The 20,308-nt window shown below is 42.0% G+C and overlaps 1 protein-coding gene across 2 annotated transcripts; it reads right to left on the bottom strand.

Annotated features, from left to right (window-relative positions):
* Positions 1 to 7,217: 7,217 nt before the first annotated feature.
* On the bottom strand, positions 7,218 to 19,948 carry LOC147628198 (ERBB-3 BINDING PROTEIN 1-like). Of its 2 annotated transcripts, none has more exons than XM_086813250.1 (10): positions 19,770 to 19,948; positions 19,491 to 19,613; positions 19,154 to 19,238; positions 15,996 to 16,145; positions 15,595 to 15,748; positions 8,685 to 8,900; positions 8,369 to 8,505; positions 8,135 to 8,226; positions 7,851 to 8,030; positions 7,218 to 7,583 (listed from the first exon to the last, which is right to left on the bottom strand). In XM_086813250.1, the coding sequence occupies exons 2-10, from the start codon at positions 19,582 to 19,584 to the stop codon at positions 7,510 to 7,512; spliced, it is 1,182 nt and encodes a 393-aa protein (XP_086669376.1). In that variant the 5' UTR covers positions 19,585 to 19,613; positions 19,770 to 19,948; the 3' UTR covers positions 7,218 to 7,509. The 2 variants fall into 2 exon arrangements, with proteins under 2 accessions (XP_086669376.1, XP_086669377.1); XM_086813251.1 differs by having other exon boundaries at positions 19,720 to 19,919.
* Positions 19,949 to 20,308: the final 360 nt, after the last annotated feature.

Raw genomic sequence — 20,308 nt, 5'->3', positions numbered from 1 at the left:
AAAAGACTCCTCTCCATGCACTTAATCAACAAAAGTAGGAAGGACAAGGAGTTCATGGGTCTGTAGAGAGGAGATCACCCTAGATACATAGCAAGATAGACTTAAATAATGCCGCTGAAAAAAGCATAAGAATTAGCTTTTAAACTCATCCACTTGTAGGTCTAGATCTTTTTTTTTAATTCATAGTAAACCATGTTTCTTGTAATATTTAACCCATTGAATGCACTTAAATGGCATTTTCCCTTCGATTTGAGTGGCTGGATGATTATATTTGGACATTAGATGTAAGAGTTGCAGCAATTTTGAAAAGTTGTCCCAAGTACTTTCTCCAGCAAAAGTACTTGGGCTTGCCTTCTTTCACAAACTTGGGATTGCTTTTTTTCACACCAAGTTATCCTAGTTCATGTGCATGGAGAGGAGATCTTGCTAGCTTAGGGACTCCTCCTTAAGTACTTTCCCCCTAAGGGGGAAGTAGAGAGGAAAAGGAGGTCATTGTAATGTAATGGAGAGCATAGCCATGCTAGGGAATCTTCCCTAGGTACTTTCTACAAGTAAATAGGGAGGATATGGAGGTCATGTGTGCTTGTAGAGGAGGCCATGCCAAGAAATTCTATTGAACGTGTATCCCCACTAACCCTTTTTTCTAGGATGTTGTATAATTTCTTTGATAATTATATAAATTAATGCATGTGAAAAATTATAACTCGGCATTTTTAACTCAAAGGTTTTAGCCGGATAAATGTGCATACTCCTCTCACCGATGACAAAGAAAGTGCACGTCACAAGAGACTAGCCATGGTCATTGATATTGATGATGAGGCCACGCATCAACCAGAGTATAACACACATATACGAGACCACAAGTATGCTGGTGTAATGAAAGGGGCTTGTGTTTGAACATAAGGGGGGAGCCCATGGACATGGATATGGCCGGGCAAGTATGCGAGGGCCCAATATTAATAAGTGTGAAAAGGTGGGCAAATATATAAGTGAACAAATTGTAATTAGGGCATCTTATCATATTGACTAATCAAATCATACTTCTTGGAGCTCCATGTTTCTATGGCTATGGTGGTACTCCCTTGAGTGCATGTAGTACTCCATCATGAGTGCATGTGGTACTCCATTATGAGTGCAATCTCTTTCTTTTTCTCACCATCATTACAATGGTATTAGAGCTAATCACCTTTCACCTCACCCGTTTTAATGGTGAAGAAGAAGGATGGATCTTATAGAATGTGCATTGATTCTCAACAAGATCACTATAAAGAATCGATATCCCATTCCAAGGATTGATGATTTACTTGATGAATTGAAAGAAGCAAAATATTTCTCCAAGATAGATCTCAGGTCCGGGTATCATCAAATAAGGATGAAAGATGGTGATGAGTTTAAAATGGCATTCTAAACTAAACGGGGTCTATTTCAATTCATGGTTATGCCTTTTTGATTATCAAATGCCCCGACCACATTTCAAGCTCTCATGAACAAAGTTTTGGAGCCATTCCTCTACAAATCAATTTTGGTCTTCTTTGATGACATACTTGTGTATAGCAAGTCAAGAGAAGAGCACTTGATGCATGTGGAGCAAGTGTTGAAGGTATTGAGAGAGCACAAGTTGTTTTCCAAGCAAAGCAAGTGCACCTTTATGTCACAAGAAGTGGAATACGTGGGTCACATTTGAGCAATGATGGTATTAAGATAGATCCCAAGAAGGTACAATGCGTGAAAGAGTGGCCTACACCCACCAACACTACTCAACTAAGGGCTTTTATAGGAGGTTCATACGCCATTATGCTCAAAGGTCTCAAGAGTAGATTCCAGTAACATGCCACATCATCACTAATTTGGGGACTTCTTCGTGAATATTCAAAATTGCTTATCATGCTATATATCATTGGAAAGGTCTCAAAGAGTAGATTCCAAATGTCCAAACTCCGCTCACTTTTGAGTTGATTTGCAAAAATTTCACCATGAGCCCATTTTTCTAGAGAGAGGAGGTGTGGAAATCCTTAAGGGGCAAAAATGAGAGTCCATATTTCACCTAATGGGAGTTCTCTTGTGTGAGACATTTTTTGGAATTGCAACAAATGTACTTTCGCATTCATGAGGGAAGTCAAGAAGATTCCCAATAGCCCATACATTACTCCATACATGGTTTCCAGGCCGAAACCTTTGGGTGGGGATGGTTTGTAATGAAAGGGGCTTGGGTTTGAACATAAGGGGGAGCCCATGGACATGGATCTGGCCGGGCAAGTATGTGGGGGGGGAGCAATATTAATAAGTGTGAAAAGGTGGGCAAGTATATAAGTGAACAAATTGTAATTATGGCATCTTATCATTTTAACTTATCAAATCATACTTCTTGGAGCTCCATGCTTCTATAGCTATGGTGGTACTCCCTTGAGTGCATGTGGTACTCCATCATGAGTGCAATCTCTTTCTTTCTCTTGCCATCATTACAGTTGGGAGGCCACGAAATATCATTTTTAAGGAGCATGATACAAGCAGTACTCCAGAAAGAACAACGGAAGTCACAAAGTGCAGTGTCATTGAGCGCAAGGTGAATGAAGCAATGTGGACAATCCGAAGGACATGCATCGGCAGCAAGGTCACATACAGTGGAATGCCTCGTGGGAGGGTGGGCAACACATAGCCGTATCTGTGAAGGGTGTACCATCTTTTGAAGGCTATCGCAAGCACCCTAATGGTCTCATTAGACAATGGATGTGGTTTTTCCCTGACCACGTGCTTGATTGCTATACTGTGGACACCAACATAGACCCAAAGCCCAATCCACCACCCAAGATATGGCCAAGATATGGCCAGTTGCTATAGGAACTAACCTCACAAACAAGGAGGTATATTCATTATGGGAAGGTGGATATCACGCGGACAGCAAGAATGTATAAGGTGTTATGCCCACCCCACCAAGTGGTGGGGTGGGGCTACAAGGTTCTTTACAATTGCAACTTCGAAAGAACCATCATATGGGTCCACTGCTAACACAGAGGCAAGTGGCTCAGGCATGCAAAATGGCATAAGAGTTAAGTACCACACGTCGATATCAGAGAAAGTGGTAAAAAAAATAAAGGCCACTTTGAAAATGAAAGCTACGGCAGTACAAGAAGTGCAGAGACTGGAGCACAAGTATAAAGTTTCCAAGATCGAATCACACGGGGATAATGCACACGTGGGAAAATATGATGTACATGTGAAAGACAAACCATGTTGAACGTGTCCAGATTTTACATATAGAGAATCAAGAAGCAGTATCTTGCATGCAAGCACTTAGTACTTTATTTATTTACGTGTGCTAGGCTAGAGCTAGAACGAGAATATGTTCATCCACCAACCTATCCTATTGGACCTTGAGCTTTACAATGCCTTGTCTCGTAGGAGAACCTGCCCTAATATAGACAATTGAATGCATGGATTATCAAATGACTTGTAGTATTTTTAAACTTTTGTAATCTCTATGGAAGCAACCTCATTGTAGAGGGTTCGATTGTGCAATATCTTTCTCTCCCCCCTCCCTCCCTCTTCCCCCTCTCTCGATAAGGATTGTGCATTTTCAAGCAGGTATGGTATTGTAGAACGTGGTCATATATTGATAAATGGTATTCACATTATGAGCATTCAACGGTTTGAAATCTTACGAAAATGAGAGGGGAACGGCGAGCTAGCGAGAGAAGAGAGAGGATCAAGGTGCTCCACAAAACACACAACCCCTTATCTGAAACTGTATGTATTAAAAAAAATATAATACATACTCGCTCTTCCCCAAAAAAGTACAAAAGATACCTTTATTATTGTGGTGTAGAAATTCGAAAAAAGATCCCTTTATTATTGACATTAAAAAAAAGAAAATGTGTTTTATATTTTGTTTGTTGTAAAAGTAAAGTACACCTCTTCCACTATTATAAATATAGAGATAAGCTCCAAAGCACTTTGCTAGTCACCATTGCCACCAACCTTATTAGTAGAGTATACCACCCTAAACTCTCCTTCGTATTGTTTGTGACGGCCTCATCAAATATGAGTATCGAAGTTGTTGCTACGCATATCCAGAGAGAGGCCACCAATGTGGAGGTCAAGCAGAAGGCCATAGATGGTGCACAAGCATGAAAAGGACTCACATCCTTTCCACTTCTTGGTAATGATGATGCTATTTCTCAAGTGAAGGCCAAAGTGGTGGGCTTAATTGTGATATAGTGAACCCATGGTTTTATTGATGAATTGTCTGAGCGTGTCTTGCTAGAGGAGGTGCGGAAGGGTACGAACGTCGTTCACTTACTTTGTGCCTTCACCTCAGAGAGCAAGTGAGGTCCATATTAGTAAAGATGATGGTTTTCACATTTCTATATATGGAAGTTGTACGTGAATGAACTTGGTTTTATTTTCACTTTGAAGCAATAACCTCGATGTAAAGGATGTGATGTTGTCATGTTTTTCTGTTTTCACTCCCTCTGGCTTTCTCTCACCCTCTCCCTCTCAAATAATTATCTTGAAACTCTCTCCAACTCTCTTCGCCCCTCTCTCTCTTGATGGAGGGGGAGGAGGGCATCTTTTTGAAATCCGCTCGCTCGATTCCCAAAAAGCGCTCGCTAGAAAATGCTCACCATAAAAATCTCCTTACAAATATTATTTTATTCTTAGAGAATTTTATGCAACCATATAAATATTTGATACTTTAACCTTGGTTTCATTGATCATTTTTAAACTATAAAATGATAATACAAGTGTTGATATTCCATACATGATACTTATTGATAATAATAATGTAGAGAAGATTAGTAATATATTCGATACATCAATCTTCATGTAGAGAAGATTAGTAATATATTCGATAATAATAATGTAGAGAAGATTAGTAATATATTCGATACATCAATCTTCATTTTTATCGTCATCTCTACTCCTTTCAAAGTATTCTTTTTGTTATAATTACAGATTATGAAAGTATCTCAATTGATAATAGGTACTCAATCATGATGACTATCTGGATAATGATGCTTCGAACACAAAGGAGAATGTTGGTCATTCAAATACTACAACCTATTTAGAGTTGCTTAATATCACATGCCATACGCAACCTTTTTATTTTTTATAAATTTGAAGAGTAGATTTAGATATACTAACTAAAATCAATTTTTAAATAAATGTTATTAGGGATAAAAGTGCTTCACTAATGCATGAATCAAATACAAGAAAAATCTAACGAGCACGAAAGGTAATATTTCTATCATGTCTACTTTCCTCATGATGGTTAAAAGCCTAGAGATAATTGTTTTAAAAAAACATGGGTGTCGATAAGTACAAAGTTACATAAGACTTGGAGGATAAACAAAACTTGGCTTCTTCTACCTTCAAATTAAAAAAGCTCAAGGTTGTTACATATATAACCATAATAGCATTTCTTAAATGATTTAAAATTTTACTTATATTAAAAAATTTAACTCATTTTTTACTTTACATTTTTTTTAGTTATTTTACTTATATAAACACTTAAGATTGTCTCTTCTCTTGGGGTGATTCTTCTATGGATAATATGGCATCTTCTAAACAAGTGAGGACACGTCCCTCTATAATTTAAGGACAGAAATGTGCTAAATATATGCCATACCTTGTGAACAGTATTTTTCCTTTTTTCCCCCACTCACATGCACAAAAGAGAAGTTATAGTAGAAATGAGTAACTTATTAAAGGATGGTGTTGATTAGCATAATATGCAACAATTGTGTGGCATTTCAATGATCGGAGCATCTACGTTGTTCTTGACAATGAGTCTCAAAATTCTAACTAGTGCACTTCTAATAATAGCATTCATATTTCCGTGCTCATGAGCAATTTCGATCAATTTTTTTACCGTAAACTTATGTCATTCCGAAAAACTATTATGTTTCTACATGTTAACACTCAAAGAACCATCAACATGTTAGTGCCTTGTGAATGTAGATTGCTAAGAAAATATTAGTGCAATTTTCTAACGTAATATATGTGATTTCAATGACTAGGCTATGACATAATAAGCACGTTAATGTAATCTCAAATTAATGCATTTTCTCAGTTCTACACATTTTGAATGCACGCAAAGACCACAGCCACAAGCTCACTGGAAGTGTAAATGCAAGCCCCTAAAGAGCTGTTCACAAAGTCCTCCATAAATTTTCCAAACACGTGTGCGTGCGTGTGCCTGTGCGTGCGTGTGTGTGTGTGTGTGTGTGTGTGTGTGAGAGAGAGAGAGAGAGAGAGAGAGAGAGAGAGAGAGAGAGACGTACACAAAAGATTCAAAGGATCTATCATATCAGAAGCAATACATATAACACGAGAGAGAGAGAGAGAGAGAGAGACCAAAGGAGGAGAGGAGATCTATCTAAATTTATCTTTCTAGCATTAACTTTATTCCTATATCTCTCTAAGCAATAAAAACTGATCAGTATAGCCAGCCAAGGCAGGCCTAGAAACATACATTCAATAGGGTGACAAATGAATTTCCTGATGTGCCTGTCCACAAATAGTCTGCATACAAGTAGAAATTCAGCTAGAAGAAAGCAGGAGAAAGAGCAAGTGAATTTCATGAAGCTTGCTCACAGTGCACACTTTTGAAAAAATAATGCTTGCACACATACTAGTAGATATTCGCCCTGAAGAAGATGAAGGTTATTATAATTGAAGCTCTGACGACTCTGAATGTGTTGCTTCTGGTGTGAGTGCTTATGCTCACAAGAATTTGTAAGCGGTTAACACGCAAGTGTAAAGCCTTCAAGCTCTATTAAAGAGCTCAACCTGATCTTGCCCACAGCTAATTGTTCAGTGGCCTTCATCAGGAACCCCATATGTTCTTAGAGCTTGTGTTTCTTCCCCAGCTATCCGATTTATTACAATCTTTCCACCTCCACCTGAAATTGTCCATGTTCTAACTACCTGCTTCTCCACCTTGGCACCACTAGAACCACCAACCCACCAAAGCTTTCTTTGCCCGCTCTCGTAGCTCTGACTTGCTTCCTTACATCCATTAGTAGTGTGGGTTTTACTTACTACCATTCTATGAGCTGACGAGTTAGATTCATTGTTCAGATCAATACTTGAACTAAAACTTCAATAGATACTTTCACATAGTGTCCTTAGAGATATACTTGAAAAGCATTTAGTGGCTTGCCTTCGCTTTGTGTGCCTGGTCATGAGTACCGACAGAGCATACAGAACAGGCCTCAGCAACTGAATATCATCAATCACATTAAACCAAGCTCTACAAATTCTGATAATCTTGACTCATACACTTACTGCCATGCTGTAAGCATTGACAGAGACGAGCTAGCTCAGCCTTGCAAATACAGAAAGGTTTAAGTTCCAGGCCCTTTTTCTTGGAAAAGATCACTACCTTCACTAAGAACATTGACTCTCCAAGGTTTTTTTTTATATAAAGGGGGCTGGCAAAATTTCTTGTATTGCTAGAACTAGCACGCCTCATGATCACGAGTATATGAAGATACAAGAGGAAACAGCTCAAGAAGTGTCTGCACCATCTGCCCCATCCATAGCTGCGTCCGACATCTCCTCTTGGCCATCCCCCTTTTTACCTGCATGTATCAGATACAGGACAATGAAGCAAGTATCCATCTAAATTGAGCTCCAAATGCATCCCAATGGCAGTCAGTTGAAACTAGTTCAAGGGCATGTACTCTGGTGGTGAAAGATTTTGCATCCCAGAGTAAGCTCCCTGGTTGCATACCACCAGAGGACACCCACTGGATCACTATGTCACTAGATAATATAATCCCACAAAAAAATAAGCTAAACACCTACTGCTGCCAAGTAAATCAAACTTCCAAGAAGAAAGCGTTTACCTTTTTTCTTTTTTCCCCCGCCTTTCTTCTTTGCCTTGGTTCCCAAAGCCAGCCAGGCCTTGATGTCAGGATCTTCAAGAACCTTGCTCGTGTTTATCTCTTGCAAAGGGTAGCCAGTTACTTTGTCTGAGCCATTGGGCATTAGAAGCACCGTGAACTTCAAATGAGCCACAAAATCACCTGCAAGTGCCATTCGTCAAAGCTAGTAAAACCCATGGCATTCAGCAACAAGTCTATATAAAGGTGGACTTGAGGATAAGAGCACAAGCAGCTCAAACAAAAACCTGGCTTTTCATGAAGAACTGGGTAGGGCTGAAGAAGTTCATGATTCACACACTCAACCAGCCCTAGCCGGGCACGCTTCTCTTCTAAAGACCTGCCAAAGTCACAAGCAAAGGTATTGTCGAAAGCTACCATCAACTAGATGATAAGAGGCTGTGCAATTTTCAAGTGCAAATTCACCAGATTCATACACGAACCATCCTTCCTAATTTTTTGACTTTTCAAAGGGGGTGTACCTGGCCGTAAAGGGCATGATGGAGAACTTCTGGTTAATTTCACTGAATATAAATCTCGAAGTCTTCATTTTGAGATGGTAATTCTTGTCGATGGCTCGTTTGTAGATTGTGGTTTGCTTTTCATCAAGCAGCTTTGGCTGCACTCAAAATCAAAAGGCCAAAAACAAAATAAATGTAAGCGCTTTTTGGGTCGACTGGCCGCCCTTTGAAATTATCAGCATGAGCATTCAGCACTTGTAACTAGCAAGATAAAAAAGCAAGAGAGTGAGGAGAATGTAAATTACAACCATGGGATGAAGAAATGGACTTATAATACCTTGCCTTCACCAGTGCTCATCACTATATCTACCGCATAGACCTCATTCTCCTCAAATTCTGCATCATCAACTCTCGTTTCTGGGTTGGTGACACTAAGAATTACTTTGTTCGCATCAATCACAAACTGCTTCATTTGATGGCTCAATACACCCTCCACAACTTTGCAATCATAGGCAGCAGCAACCTTTTGAAGAGCTTCTGTCACCTCTTTATTCTGAAACACAGCTTTTGAGGTCATAAACTTGAAAATCTATAGCCAGTATTGATCAATTTGCAAACCAGCTTAGTCCTTTTTCACTACCATGCAAACCAGCTTGGTCTTTTTTCACTACCATGCAGCAGTACGCATGAACAAGTGTAGATCCAACACACAAAATGGGCAGTGTCCTCCATGAACGTTCACACTAGTGTATATCAAACCAAAAGGGGATCACTCACAGAATTAAAAGTTCCCTCACCCGCAGTATCTAATGTTTCTGCTCTGCTGCAGGTCACAAACAGGGCATATTTATGGCGCTCAAATGGATTGCAAAATAGTTTGCCATGATGTGGCACTGGTGCTTTCACATGACTACACTTGCAAAGTGGATGGTATCGAAGTGTACACTAGGATTTATCTGGTTCAATGCAGCCATTTGAGGCATGATGATCTTTCAAGGGATGCTGCCAGCTAAGCTTCCAACATGATGACCAAAGATACGGGGTAGTATCAGAAGAGCATGAGTACAAGCTAATGCAAAGGCAATTCCTGAAAGTCAAGGTGGGTGAGAAGCATAGTTCCAATCATATGCAAACGATTGGCCAGAAAACATTTGATTCAAATGTGTATGATATGTGCGTTTCATACATTTTCGTTTTTTATTTTTATTATTTTAAATGGAATTTTACATTCTCACCGTTATCACCCATTTCTTCGCATTTCACCTCAAATCCCATGCTGACCAGCATCCAGCGAGCATGCACCTCCAGCATCAGGTAACGATGCCCTTATTCTCAAAACTCGATTTTGCTGACCTGTATGGCTGTACAGCCTGTCACCTGTGCTATACGGGGTGTCCTGGGCCCTATACCTTGAGTGTGGCACATGCTGTGGCTTCAGGCCTGTACGAGATGTACAGTGTGGGGCCTAGGTGAATGTACATTACTATGATGTACAGTGAACATTGCAGTATGTACATTGTACACTCTATATTAACTACTTCAATACAGTTTTAGACTCATTTATGTCATGGCAAATTCAAATATTTACAATTTTACTATTTCGAAATTGGGGCTTTTCCTTCATATGGGAAGACCAAAAGTAAAACACCCCATAGTAAGAATCCACTTCCATGTGTCTCCGCCCAAGACTGATACTCCTACACCATGCAATAAGTACACATTAAGCTTGCCTGCACCCTTCCATGTTGTTTGTACTAACCTTGTGTTTGGCCTATGGTTTAGGTGATTTCCTGGGAGGATCTTACCGTTGGGCCTTTCTGACCTTCCCAGAGCCTAAAAAGGGCGTCTCTTCTTGATACTCCAAAGCACACACCAGGGAAGATCTTAGCCTACGGCTTTCTTTCCATTGCCAAACTTTTGCCAACGGGCAAGGTTTAGGAGTATATACAGGCCACAAGCCAGACAAAGACATGCTTGCTTGAGACTTGCAGGACGGTGTTTCTCTTTTTTTCTAGCTCTTTTATTCTACCTCATGGAAAACTCGGCTGGATTGACTTCATGGATGATCTTGATCATCATGAGGAGCACTAGGGGAAACATCGGGATGTTGATATGCCCGGGAGTGGGGAGACCAGGAAGATAGCAGCAGTGGTAAAAGCATCTTTGATGCTGAGATGGCAAAACTTCAAGTGGCGATGCTTGAAGAAGTAGTTAACTCTCTTGCAACAGGTGGTTTTGAATATGTCTTCTTCCGTAATACCTAGTTTCGGTGCCTCTTATTTCACACCAGAGCTTTATGCGGGTGAAAAGAGGCAGCGACTATAAGCTAAGGGTCAACATGCCATAAAGACATCATCCTCATCTACCGTACGACACCTGGTCTACTCGTTGAACCAACCACATCACATGATTCATTCACGACTCTCCGCTCACGGAGACGGATATCAATTGTGAATCGGTCTTGATCGTTGTCATATCTCTGATTATACACGTGGAGGAACACCACGGAAGGGTAGGTATAGACCCCGGTGTGTGTTCCAGCCATGGTTTAGTACATGTGGAAGGACTCCATGGAAGGATTGAGATCTTGGTGTGAGCTCCTGGCATGATTGGTTACAGGTGGAAGGACTCCATGCAAGGATTGATATCCTGGTGTGAGCTCGTGGCATGATTGGTTACAGGTGGAAGGACTCCATGCAAGGATTGATATCCTGGTGTGAGTTCCTAGCATGACTCAGTACATGTGGAAGGGCTTCATGGAAGGGTGAATACCCTGGTGAGAGTTCATGGCATGCTGATGAAGTCTCATGGAAGGGTGGACACCTTGGTGAGCATTCTTTACACCTGTATGGGCGGTGCCCGAGACGGGTTCCGTACAAGATAAATAAGTTGGGAGATGGAGTCCAAAATATTGTGCATAGAGCATTTGTGTGTGTTCTGACATGCATGAATGACTTGTCATGACTGCTTGGACAATGCCTAGTATTTCTGCTTGTGATTGTCCATGGGTTCTTGGGACGCCTGGAAACCCTGTGGACGCGTGTGTGCACACCTGTTTGGGACTGAGGTGGTGGTCTTATGTGTCTTGCAAGTGGTAACCCCAAACTCAATTTACAGCTTATATTTTATTATACTAAGGTTTATGAGTGCAGGTGTTCACATACACTTAAATTTGGGCGCACAAATTATATAGTGTTCACATACACTTAAGTTTGGGCGGTCAATTTTTAAAAGTGTTCACATCAAGAGGACCAATTTTTAATGAAACTTGGCCATTACTCAAGGTGGGCAGCCCATCAAGCCATAATAGATCCCACGAGTTGCTATTCTGGGAGGGGAAGGCCAAAATCAGCTAGGCGCCCCCCTTTCTAGCTGTTTTTGGAGGTGGAACACCGTGGGCTTCTCGCAGGTGTCAGTTGGGCATGCAAAGTTGCTCTTGAGGGCTGGCCGACTCCTTGTAGGGCTGCCATATAGCTGAAGGCTTGCCTTCCTAGCTTCTACAGGCACAAGCGATTCTTCTCTCTCTCTCTCTCTCTTGAAGCAGGCGACCCCTTCTAGCTTCTCTACAAGACTGGTTGACTGCTGTACAGCAGGTTTTAGGGCTGAGATTTAATGCTCTGAAGGCTCTTGGTTCAAGGCAAACAACAAGGCACACGTCTCATCTCTTGGGGTGACCTGTACAGCATGTTTGTGGGCTGAAAACAGTGCCCAAATTCAGTAAGGTTCTTCGCGACAAATTTGAAGGCAAACAATATCTAAACCTACGTGAAGCCTGTAACTCTAAGGGTAGAACCTTTGGGTGGCCAAAGCCAAGGTTTTTCATGGCTGGTTATTTGGGACAGCACCACTGCTAGAGGGTGTGATCACGTACTAGAGTGTGGTTGTGCCCGAGGAAGCCTGAGATTGAAGTCTCAGGCAATTGTTTGATTTGTTTTCATCATATTCTCTACCAACCGTTCTCTTGTACTAGAACACTCTGTTGGTAATAAAGATACCTCGGGGGGGTTGGCCCAACTTCAACCCCTAGTGCTGTGTTTTGTGCAGTCTTTCATATTGTTGTTTCAGTGGTTTCAAAGTATGATGATGTATTGTCGGATGCTATGTATTATGCTACGATGTTATGTATGGGATAAGGTTTTCTGTGCACACGCTTCCGTATTTGTGCCAGTCGTAGTCTAGACTTATGATGCTCGTGGCTTACACTCATGTGAGCCTCAAAATTACCACCATACCTAGAGCCCCACTAAAACCCCAGGATAAAGCGGTAACCTCTATCAAAGGATGTTCAAAAAATACCTCCAAGATTGTCGTGCACTATAACAAAAATGTGCTCAATCTCCTCCATAATCCCTCTGAACAACAAATAATACCTGGGGACCAGATTGTAAAACCAAGGCTCTCTAATCAATAGTGTCAAAACACGCAAGATCAAATGATCATACACGAGAGTAACAGCAACTACAAATAATCACTATGCAACTAGTCATTAGCACTCGGCTATGACAAACACGGGTTGTGATTGAAGTGTCAATCTTGACGAAATTTCTTCATGTAAAGTTTTCTAATTGGTAACTAGCAAAATCACATATAAACTATCCAGAGTAACTGAACTTATCCCTAAACCTAAAAGTGTAAGAAGGATTCCTCGTGTCAATCTTGACAACCATGATAACATGACAAACATGCCGGCAAAAATCTAGATATCTAGTGTCATGCTATCATCCGCACGTATCCACCAGGTAGCCTATAATCACAAGGATACACACTAAAAAATGTGTCCTCCCCTCTCATACTACACAGGGCACGAAATGTGTATCCGAAGATACCACACACACCCCCCATCACATGCTCAAATCTGGCATGTCTCTAAAAACCCTGTAACATGTGTCAAAGACATGCTCTCCATATCTAAGTCAACAACTCAAACACCGCATCGAGCTCATCTCAAAACTGTCTCGAAATCCACCCACGTAGTGGGTTTGTGTACCTACTCTCTCCACCCCATAAGGGTTGCTCCCATAAGGAGACCCCTCGGATTCTGAAACCGCCTGTGTGCAGTAGTGGCTGAACCAACCACTGCCCTCTGAAGGATTATCACCAGTCCCCACAAAAGCTCAATATCAGCATGGAACGGAGCCCGCAATTTGATCTTCCCCTCAAAGTAAGTTTTCTCCAACACCCCCTCTACCATGTCCCATTGAACCTCCATATGAGCCCCAGACCCACGTGGATAGTCTTCATAGAAATCTCACCAAAAATGTAGCTGTTCCGCCATGGGTAAGAGAGAAAAAATGGAGAATGAAGGCTGCTACCACAAGATAAGTTATGTGACTATTTCTAGTGTTTCGCATATAAAGAGAGAAACCGATGCATTCACGCGAGAAAAGACGAGAGAATATGCAAAGAAAAGCACCGCCTACCTGTATGTACTCTATACATGAGAATTGGAAACCTTGTGTATCCACGGGAAGACCTCTCAGCAAGCACCAAGTTAAGTATGTTTTAGTCTCGCTTTTTTAAGTAAAAAACACAAATCCATGTGTTTTCCACCAAAAAAAAAAACACTTAAAAGCCTTTCCCATGTGCACAAGGATAAAAATATCCCTAACCCACAACTATAAGATCCACCAGTCCACACAAACAACCAGATTAGTACCAAATAGAAGGGGTGTAAGCTAGCTCACCACCCAACTGTAAATTCCATCCCGAATCACCCCCAGGCCAAAGGCCTAGGCTCCAATCCCACGAACCATGCCAATCAGCACCTGTATGCCACCAACGCCTGCCTATTAAGGCCTTCCACATGACTATCCGTGATCCCTCGAATCCAATCATGTTTCCAACGTTAATACTGATCCATCACAAACCGCAGAGTGAATAGCTCTCTGTCAACAATAATAACCCAAGTCTCACTTATATAGTGGCTACTACTGCTATGAATAATTGTCCGGACACTATACTTGGTATTATTAACCATGAGCCTTAGCCGCTTGTATCAGCCTGCTTTTCCTAATCCCACGGATCTCCTAACCCTACCGGATTAGGCCACTAATCTCAAGGATTAGCATTAGGTACATAACAATCTGACATGGAACACACCTAGAAGTAAGGCTTTAGACTGGGTAGGAGCCTAGGGCAGGCCATGCAAGCAGTCTGGACAACGAGCAAAGGAGGGCTGCATAAAAGGCTGGTTGTGCACATGTGATTGTGGTGGGCCATGTGGAAGGAAGGCTAAAAGAGGCATGAATGATAAAATGGGGAAAAGCATGAGTTAAAAAAAGCACAAGTAAGCTTTTTTTGTGCTAAAACGAGAGGGGGCTTAATTTTAAGCCCTAACTTTTTGAAAAGCACAAAGCTAATGCAAGAGTGCTTTTTTTAATCTCAATAACCCTATAAATTCAATCTCACCCTACTTGTTGGCTCATACATACTCAACCTGTCTGGTGGCCATCCTACTGTTGTCTGGCACCCAGCTCCTGCTGTCTGGTGCCCAGCTGCTCTGTCCGGCACCCCTGGAATGCCTATCCCTGACAGAGGTTGTCTAGCCGCCTGGGCTCTGCGGATCTGCAGGTGCATCACTCATGTAGTACTGTTTGTTGCCCTGGCCATCACACTGTGTGCTGCTGGCATGATCATTACTCTTGAGTTTATTTGGAAGGTTTGTGTAGTCGATGGGTTTCTTCTCTTTGGAAAGAGATTGTTTAAGTGAGAGCCACCTGTTCGTTGCCCACAACTAGCCATAGCAAATAAAACGTAGTGACACTGGCTTGAAAATGTACAGAGTTATACAGTCTATAAAACTCTGCAACTGTCCATGGGAATGCTCAAAATCCCACAATTAGCCGACAAGCTCAAGAGCGCGGTGCATACCCAGACTTTTGACACAATTGGCTTTTCAAGATCTCAGGCTGGAATTTCAGGAACAGGAACTTTACTTCAAAATTCCATTTCTGGCAAGCTTTTGAAACAGTGTAAAAACCACCAATTAAATAAGATTGCAAATCCCACAATGTTTTTGATATCAACCAACTGAACTGCAGTTCCAGGCAAAGCATACATGCACAAGCTGATATTTACAGGCCGATTATTGTGCAATCATTTGCAGTCAAAAACACAACACGTATTAGTTAAGTTCTAGGGTGACAAGTTGCTTTCAGTTGATGAACTTCGCAATGAGCAAGCAGAGTTCTCACGCATTGGTCAGCTTACTCTATAACCTTACTAGTTGGAGCTTAGTGACAACTTACCGTTTTTCCAGGCCTGATGAGCCGAAGGGCAACCTCTGCAGCAGTGTTGACAGCCGCCATAACATCAGCAGCTCTACCAACCACAGGACCTTCTTGCAATACGTGTGTATGAGCAACAACTGCTATAAATCCATCAATGTGACAGCCAAGATCACTGAAACAAAACCACCCCATTTAACAGGGCATGAGAAATGAGTCAATAATTCTTCTGAGAAAGATTTAAAACTCTGCCCAAAAGCTTGTAAGAGCCCTTACACATATGGCCTGCCCATCTATGATGTAAGAACATCTGACAACGGGCAGGGTGGACTGTTGATAGACATGCAATCAAGCCCATCCCAGCCTGCCCCATGTTAAGGGCCTAAAAATCAGCAAAGTAAACCAAGGATTAAGAAACTAACATTTTCACCATGTCATTCTCTGACACTGTAGCATCATCACTCGCTAGAGGGGAGAAGTGACAAACTACACTATTCACCGATACACAAGTAGGAAAAGCGACCCCCCTTTCAATTTTCTTCTTAGCATTCTTGTAGACATTTCCGGTTTGCCTGCCAAAAGTGAAAAGCAGAAAGGAGGAGTTGAAATCAAACCCAAACTCTACTCTTTGAGAGGTAATCAACCATATAGTGATCAACTGCAACCAAATGCAAGGCTGTAAAAAACAGGACTAGCTAGATGCACCACCCTAAACAAAGCCTCCACCTAGTTATACACAAAGTCGAGCATCCATGGACCGACCCATCACCCCCATCCCATAGAAACTACACGATCACCCCAGGGGTGCTGAGGGCATAAGCAAGTAGCCCTTTTATGTGCATACCCTGGACGTAGTTATGGTGGTATCAGTCATATCAATTAAGTCAACATCAACATTGCACACTTGCATTCAGAAGCAAAGAAAGAAAGCTGACTAAGCCAACGAAATGTGAACAGCAACGAATAAACATGCAAATAACTACCAAGGTTGTCACCATCAATGATGGGGGAGGATACATTCAACCTTTGTTTGAAAAGTATGAGCTTTGCTAGTCTATTGAAAGGCCCTGCATGCGCCAATAATAGCATGACTGCAAGCTTGCAACATTGAGGGAACATATGCTGCAGAACACAGATGCAAACTAGCAGTGACAGGGCTGCAAACAGCCATGCAAAGATGCAAAGTATAAAAATGATGTTCACATCTATGGGATGCCTGCTATGATGACGGGGGGAAGCCAAAACCTACTTGTCTCGATGAGGAGGAGTAGTGGATGATCCAAGCCGAGTATAGAGACACGCTTGATAGGTATGCAGAGGGCAGTCATACGGGCTCAAATGGAGAGTGTTGGCTCTTCACACTTGGTAGTGGAGGCTACGAGTCCTTCTCTACAAGTACTTTGTAGGTTTTTCTGCAAATCTCTTTCATTCGTTGTCTATGATGTGAATTGCTTGCATGCCCTAAGCCTTGTGTTGGTAGGTTGATGTATGTAAGTAGGGATGGTAATGCTCTCCTTTCTCCTCTTCTCTACCTTCTCTTTGCTATCTATCATGTCCCTTTTGCATGCTAGTTTCATGAAGTAGAGGTTGAGCTCTCTATAGCTCTTGCTCTCTACCTAGCATTTGGATCTCTTCTTGGGTGACTCAGGAAGAGGTGGAGTAAGCCCCTAGTGGCTTCACATCAAGGAGTTAACCCTCATAGGGTTGGCCAAGTGCAACTCTCCAAACTTGACTCTTGCATGCATCTTTATTCTCTTCTTTCTCTCTTGTGTGCAACGTAGCATGTTATCCTTAACATCACCACATTCATTGCTGCTCCCCAATTGATAGCCATACCCTCGGACTCCAATTGCTCAAGCAACGTCTATGTGCCAAACTTGTAGGCATATCTCTCCTCCTGCGACAATGGAGGATGGCCTACCAGTCATCCAACAGAAAGTTTATCAATTCCGTGCGGTAATGACAGACATTGACTGGAAAACTGGGATGTGAATTGTTCAGTCAGTGTTGACAACAGGCTGCCTATACTATAGGCATGAGAACTGGGCTGGGAAAACAATAGTTAGTGTGTGAGTAGAAGCAAGCAAAACACAGTTGCAAACCGCTATGAAAGACTGGAAACAGCTTCGCAATTCAGCAACGTTAAATTGCCAAATGGAGCTCGAAACTGCCTGAAGTAACAGGCTACGTGGCCATGTAATTTTGAAAGTAAATACTGAATGTGATGTAACTTTTCCCAGCTTGCCAATGATTACCATTTTGACCACTACGTTCGCTGAAAATCTGGATGCAGTCATGTAAGCCTATTCTAGGTTGGGACCATGCCAACAGCTCATTCTAGCAGCTATACTTCGAGGGATACAACCAAGACAAACAAAACAACAAAAAGTTAAACAAGAACACACAAGCAACCCTTCGAATAGGTGATCTCTCATCTCGGTCATTCTAAATTGACTACTTGACATCCAGCCCTCCCATGGCAAATACAGCCTGCCTCTTCGTCTGTGCGGAGGCATGTGGTGAGTGTTTGAAATGACTGATGTAATGCGGCTTTCCCCAGTCATCCAACATAAAATTTATCGATTCCGTGCATTAATGACAGACATTGACTGGAAAACTGGGATGTGAATTGTTCAGTCAGTGTTGACAACAGGCTGCCTATTGGAGAGGCATGAGAACCAGGCTGGGAAAACAATAGTTAGTGTCTGAGCAGAATCAAGCACAACATAGTTGCAAACGGCTGCGTAAGACTGGAGACAGCTTCGCAATCAGTGGCGTTAAACTGTCACATGGAGCTCGAAACTGCCTGAAGTAACAGGCTATGTGGCAGTGCAATTTTGAATGTAAATACTGAATGTGATGGAACTTTTCCCAGCTTGCCAGTGACGACCATTCTGACCACTACATTCGCTGAAAATCTGGATGCAGTCATGTAAGCCTATTGCCTCCAGGGAAAACGTGGGAACTAAGTTGGGACCATGCCAACAGCTCATTCTAGCAGCTATACTTCAAGGGATACAACCAAGACAAACAAAACAACAAAAAGTTAAACAAGAACACACAAGCAACCCTTCAAACAGGTGATCTCTCATCTTGGCCACTCTAAATTGACTATTTGACATCTACAAAAGCCAGCCATCCCATGTCAAAAAAAGCCATCCATCCCATGGCAAATACATCCTTTGTGCGGACACAGTTAGTCACCTGCTTATCGGCATGTGGTGAGTGTTTGAAATACATGTTTGGAACCATCATCAAAGTAACGTTATGTGTGCGTACATGCATGCATATCACACATGCATCCACGAACATCTTGTTAGAGTGTCAATGAATGCACCATATGCAGCATGTTGGTACAGTGCACATAGCATGTATTAGACACATATTTGTATAAATGTCGGTTGAGTGTTAATGAATACATCATACTGCCACGCCAAATAAAAGTTGATATTACCACAGGCGCCATCCAATTGCCCATCAGATTATCAGACAGCACAAACGACAAATTCAAGGCTAAAAGATGAGAATCTCCGAACAAGGCAAAGCTAGAAAACCCTCAGATGTAGCACATGGCTCTTACTCTCTGATATAAGAGTCCCCCTTCTCACAGAGGTCAACAACCTTCACCCCCGGTTTACAATCAGCAAGCACAACCTGCAAAGCCTCTGGAAAATATTTAAAAAAAACAATCAGGTGTGTGAAATTGTGTCCACTGCTGCGAGCAAAAAAAGCCAAGATAACGTAAAGACAGATTCCTGCAAGCACAAATTAGTATAATCCGGTCATGAAATAGGGTTATACTACTTAGAATACGTGCAGATTGGAGCGGTTTTCTAGTCATAATCCAGATATGTGTGCATAGCAACTCATGTCGGCAAGCAATCGGTCAAGCTCAAATGAAAATAGTAGGGACTCACTGTTTGCGATTTCGGCTGCAAGCTTGTACTTGGTGACAACGTCTGGAGACGTAAGGTCAAGCTCCTTCTCTTCTTTTGTCTCTTCGTCCGACATTGCGGAGGTTAAAAAGACCAGCTAGCTCTCTGGAAAACACGGCACAGGAAAAACCATGTAAACCCATGTCCATAAGGCAGTGTGGGAAGGCAAAAAATGGCCTGCAAATAGCGATGAAAAACCTCCCAGGCGTACCGAACGACAGGGAAAAAACAGACAAGACAGATGGCGAATATGGCGCTTACTGTAGATGAAAGACCCTTAAGGTTAGGGGTGAAAACACAGTTCCCTGAGCTTGCACGAGTCTGCACAGAAATAGAAAGCAAATGGGAGGGTTTTAGGGAGGTAGTGACGATGACCGTCAAGGCCAGAGTTCGTTAGCTTGCAGTGTGAATGGACCGTCACATAACCTATTTGCCCTAGGCCTTCGGTTTTTGAGACCCCCTCTCTCTCTCTCAAATACACACACACACACACACACACATAACCTATTTGCCCTAGGCCTTCGGTTTTGGACGGTTGAGACCCCCTCTCTCTCTCTCTCTCTCTCTCTCTCTCTCTCTCTCTCACACACACACACACACACAATCTAGGCCCTCGGTTTTGGAAATTGGACTGGCCCCGGAGTGAGGTGTGTGTGCAAAGGATTCCTGTTGAGATCCCCTATGTCACACACACACACACACACATTTTATAATGGTGTAGTGTCCCTTGCATTGTGTCTTGCACATTTTGAGCATCCCAAAATGATGGCATCACTTGCAGTGTGTGTGTCACGCATTTT

This window comes from Cibotium barometz, chromosome 19 (assembly GCF_041138505.1).
Source record: "Cibotium barometz isolate CiBa-2024 chromosome 19, ASM4113850v1, whole genome shotgun sequence".
NCBI lineage: Eukaryota > Viridiplantae > Streptophyta > Polypodiopsida > Cyatheales > Cibotiaceae > Cibotium > Cibotium barometz.
Note: the sequence above shows the minus strand (reverse complement) of the source record. Positions and strands in the feature narration are given on the sequence as shown.